This window comes from Lipotes vexillifer, unplaced genomic scaffold (genome assembly GCF_000442215.2).
Source record: "Lipotes vexillifer unplaced genomic scaffold, Lipotes_vexillifer_v1.1 scaffold69, whole genome shotgun sequence".
Taxonomy (NCBI): domain Eukaryota; kingdom Metazoa; phylum Chordata; class Mammalia; order Artiodactyla; family Lipotidae; genus Lipotes; species Lipotes vexillifer.
In genome coordinates, this window is record NW_006790942.1 from 1,824,463 (window position 1) to 1,829,338 (window position 4,876).

The 4,876-nt window shown below is 37.8% G+C and overlaps 1 protein-coding gene across 1 annotated transcript in view; it reads left to right on the forward strand.

The window, feature by feature from the left end:
- SNTG1 (syntrophin gamma 1) overlaps positions 1-4,876 on the forward strand; it is a 212,999-nt gene that overhangs the window by 149,055 nt on the left and 59,068 nt on the right. Inside the window, exons 12-13 of the mRNA XM_007464017.1 lie at positions 1,544-1,660; positions 2,886-2,957. Coding sequence (XP_007464079.1) covers positions 1,544-1,660; positions 2,886-2,957 — 189 coding nt within the window. The remainder of the gene's footprint in view (positions 1-1,543; positions 1,661-2,885; positions 2,958-4,876) is intronic.

The following is a 4,876-nucleotide window of genomic DNA, read 5'->3' on the forward strand; positions in this document are numbered from 1 at the left end:
GTGAGCCATGGCCGCTGAGCCTGCGCGTCCGGAGCCTGTGCTCCGCAACGGGAGAGGCCACAACAGTGAGAGGCCCACCGTGCCGCAAAAAATTTAAAAACAAAAAAAACAAGGGGTTAATAACCTCACCCATTTAGAAAAAAGAAAAAAAGAAAAAGAAAAAGAAATGAAAGCAAGGAAAAACTTTGAATCACATTTTAAAGCAGGTAAAATGTTTCCAAAGTTTAAAAATAGCATTTCTATGTTTTTTTCCATTTCATTACCTAGTGTGTTCCATATATTTGTCATAAAATATCTTAGCAAATGTTTTGAATAATCTGCTCAGTATTGTGTTTCTTTGAGGATTAAATCTGCTTTTGAAGGAAAAAGAAAAAAAGCAACTGTTTCTCTACAATATGATAGCAAGATAGACCATGTCTACTGGGTCTAGTGTTAACAGTCATTAATACCCACAAAGTTGTCTTTACGTTGCAAACAGGGACCAGTACAACATGTTTATTTAACATTTTTGCTTCTTCCTGTCTAACTGCTATGTTTATTATCCAGATTATACAGCTGTCCCTTGGTACCTGCAGAGGGCTGTTTCCAAAACCAAAACCTGCAGATGCTCGAGTGCCACAAACCCCTCTCCCACATCCGCGGGTTCCAATCTGCAAATTCAAACGACCGCGGATTGTGTACTGTGTTTACAATCCGCAGTTGGTTGAATCCGTCAGTGCGGAACGCTTAAATACTCAGGGCCGAATGTAATATATTAATTGTCACCATAAAATAAGACATTCACACTTTCTAAAGCAAAAGAATCTCAACCTAATTGTTGCTGAGGCAACAAACAGCACAATAGATATGTACAATCTGCTTCCGAATAATTTTATATGTGATTCTGAGCTAATGGTAACACAACATTTAACTGCATTAACCTCCCTGTAATATTTCTCAGGTTGAGGACGACTTACATGTAAATAGGAAGGTGTTTTGTTGGGGGGGGTTTTCCCCATGGAAAGGAAACACAAAGTTAGACTAGTGATATACTATAAGTCAAAATATTTCTCTTCTCTGAATATATTTCTCAGTTGAAAGAAAGCAGTGCCCAGTTGCTGTGACTTTCAGACTTAATCCATCAGTATAAATATAGATACATAACATTATCCTAAATTTGGGTTAGCCCTATTAATTCATGAAAAAAATAATAATTTTGCTGCATATGAAATTCTAGGCTGGTTGTTGTTCTCATTTTATACATTGAAGTTTATGTTCCATGATATTCTGGCTTTCATTCTTTCTCTTGAGAAATCAGTTATCACCGTAATTGTTGGTTCCGTGAAGGTAACATGTTTGTTTGTTGATAAACATTGATGGAAACATATTATAAAATCTTATGAGTGGTTCACACTCATTTATTGAAGGTAAATCTGGTTAATATACTTTTTGCATCAATTAAACTGATAATTTTATGAAAAAATTAAAATACCACAAAAAAAAACACGTAAGCCACCTGAAACGAGGCTTTTTTGACCGGTAATCATGTTCTGTTTCCTTGCAGATTGTCTACATGGGCTGGTGTGAAACACGGGAACAAGGTCCCTTACAGGACGGCGCATACTCGCCAGCATTCCTAGCCCTGAGGGGCTCGTGTCTTTATAAGTTTCTGGCACCTCCAGTAAGTGTTTCTGTTCAACATTCCTTATTTTTCCCATATTATCACAACAGAGTGACGTCAGCGTAACAATGACAAATGATATATTACCAATATATTTTGAAAATAAGATACAGAAAAAAACAGAAAACAGTCCAAATGCTTCTGAGAATTTCTTGCTAAAGATATAAGTTCTGGCATTAAACATTGGCTTTATAATCCTTGAAAAACCTAGAAGCCATTTCTGTTTCGACATTTATGACAGGCTGAATATGTTTATCTACATGGCACAGGTCTGTCTAAGTCAAATCAATGGTGTTTGTGATAATCTGTTACATCCCGTATCTCGTCATCAGGCTTCGTGCTAAATATGTATGGCGATCTACTGCACCTAAGGTCTTGCTTTTGGAAACGTACTTTACACAACAGTAGATTCTCAATGAATATTTATTGACTATAAATATTAAATGCCAGGCCACTCACTCACAGGTCTAATACTACATAGGGTCTTGGCGTGATCGGGTTAGACTTGCTGTAATTTCGAATATCTATGTCTACACAAAGTTCAAATCACCCGGAAGACAGGGGAAAAAAACATAAATATTTATACCTTTTACATTATTCCTACTCTGAATAATTTCTTATGACTGGACAGACTAATACATGTTTCAGACACGAACAAGTGAAACAGCTTCACTGTGGTGTTTGGTGTTTCACGATGTTCAGAACGTGGTGTGACTTCCTGATGTAAACTATATCTTTCTTAAAAATCAAAGCCAGCATGGATGTGGTATCTAGTATTCTTTGCGTGTAACAGGTGGTAAATGGAGAAAAAACTATGACATGTGTGAAATATGAACACTTAGTATTTTCCATTTACAGTTACCCAAAATATTGGCTATATTCCCCATATAAAAAAATGAATCCCACCCCCAAAAAACAACACTTAGTATTTATGTACAGAGAATGCACACACCACTTAAAACACATCAAGACACTGAGCAAAGGTAAATTGTTGCTTATAATATAAAACATCTGCTGAAAGAGGGAGAGAAATGGTGTGAAACTTAGGAGAAAGGAAACAGAAACATTGTTGAAGGTCAAAGACATCTAGCAGGAGAACCTCACAACTTAGAGACGGCCTAGTGCACGTGTGAAGCTCCATGTATCCACCATAGTGTATAATAAAGAGAAAAGCAGGGGCCATCTTTCTAAAACAAATGATGTATTAGTTTCTCGTCTTTTCAAGGTGACCACGTGGGACTGGACCCGAGCAGAGAAAACGTTTTCAGTTTATGAGATTATGTGCAAGGTTCTCAAGGTAGGACCAGCAAGCAGTGATGATCTTAATGGCTTTTCCTCGGCCAGGAGGGGTTCTGGGCTAATAGGTAGTTCATGAAAACAAGTGATGCATGGATATGAAGGAAAATACAAGGTAAAGACAAAGAAAAGTAAAACACGTATGAGAAAAGGTAGAGTGAAGAGAAATGCTCGGCTTCGATAATTCTGAAGCAGATTCCGAGGTTCCTCCATGTGGGGGGTCAGTGGAAACAGGAGGAAGCTTGTCAGGGGTGCTTTGAGAATGAAACAGAAGGTCAACTGGAAATAGTCTGAGTTTAAACCACAATTATTACCATAGTCCTATTTGCTGTGTAAAGTACAGGAGAGAAAGATTTGGATAAGACTTGGAATTAGAAAATACAGAAAATATAAAGGTATATGCAAAGAAAGGTATGTTTAAAATATGTTTAAATCCCATGGTTAGGTTGTCTCTCTGGGTGTGGAAACGAATATATAATTGTCATAAATCAACTAAATTTCTGTGCTGTACACAGGATTGTTGCAATGGAAAGTCACTGAGAATTCTGTAAAATTCCAAACAGTTTTTGTGGCCATTTTTAAGAATCAAAATGGGAATGATTTATAAAACCTAAATAATAATCTCGTTCCTTTCCAATCTGGGGTCTGTAGGGTTGCAAGTACTACAGATTGATATTAAATCTGAGTTAAGGTTGACCTTGTTTGTGTAACCAAAGGAGAACTAAGTTCCTTGTGTTTTACGTCAGTTACTTCTCTTCCGGTTAAAGAATCAGCGGAGTAGAAAATGCTGGAACATTTACAACATAATGAATAGAATCAAAAGTGTCGAAGGCAGGGACACAAAGAAAATATGATTACCTCCAAAGTGTTCATAATTTTTTCTTCCGTCCAGAAGAATCCTAGATTAAAGCTGACATTCACAAGAGCACAAGAGCTAAATAAAAACAGAGGTCATTGCTTGCACGTCGCTGTGGATGGTTTTGGTTTTATTGTGGGACTAACGGTGGTGGAAAAACTCTAATACCCTTGAGTTTATTGTCAGCAAAGCAGTTCTGGCAACTCCTAACAGATGTGCCAGCATCTGAAGAAAAGGAGATCGTACCCAGCTCCAAAGTAACTACCAAAATAGCTAATGAGATAGCTTTCTAATGGAATTTTATTTTTTTACCAAAGAAAGAACTAGTGAAATTAAAAAGAAAGAATGAAAGAGATAAAGGAAAAAAGGAAGGAAGGAGGGAAGGAAGGAAGGAAAGAAGGGAGGAAGAGAAAGAAAGGATAAAGAAACCCAGAAATTAACTACCCTAACAGTTTATTTGTCCACACCCTATCCATACGTTAATATAACGTTTTCATAATAGTAATCCAGCCTGCATTTCTATATTGTTGTTTAGTCAAATTATTTCCAAGTAGCTACCTGGTCTTTATTGTGAACTTTCAAAAATAATGTAGTCTCGGGCTTCCCTGGTGGCGCAGTGGTTGGGAGTCGCCTGCCGATGCAGGAGACACGGGTTCGTGCCCCGGTCTGGGAAGATCCCACATGCCGCGCAGCTGCTGCCCCCGTGAGCCATGGCCGCTGAGCCTGCGCGTCCGGAGCCTGTGCTCCGCAATGGGAGAGGCCACAACAGTGAGAGGCCCACATACCACAAAAATAAATAAATAAATAAAAATAATAATAATAATGTAGTCTATAAGGACAAGTTTAAAGGAGAGACTAAGAATTATGCCTGGCTCCATATAAACACTCATTATTTTATTTCTCTTTTTAAAAATTATTTGTGCAAAGTTAGAATTTGGTTTGAATCTGCTTTTTCATATAATATGACTTGAGATTTTTATGTCAGTTAATATTCTTAAAAGAATATGGGGCTTCCCTCGTGGCGCAGTGGTTGAGAGTCCGCCTGCCGATGCAGGGGACACGGG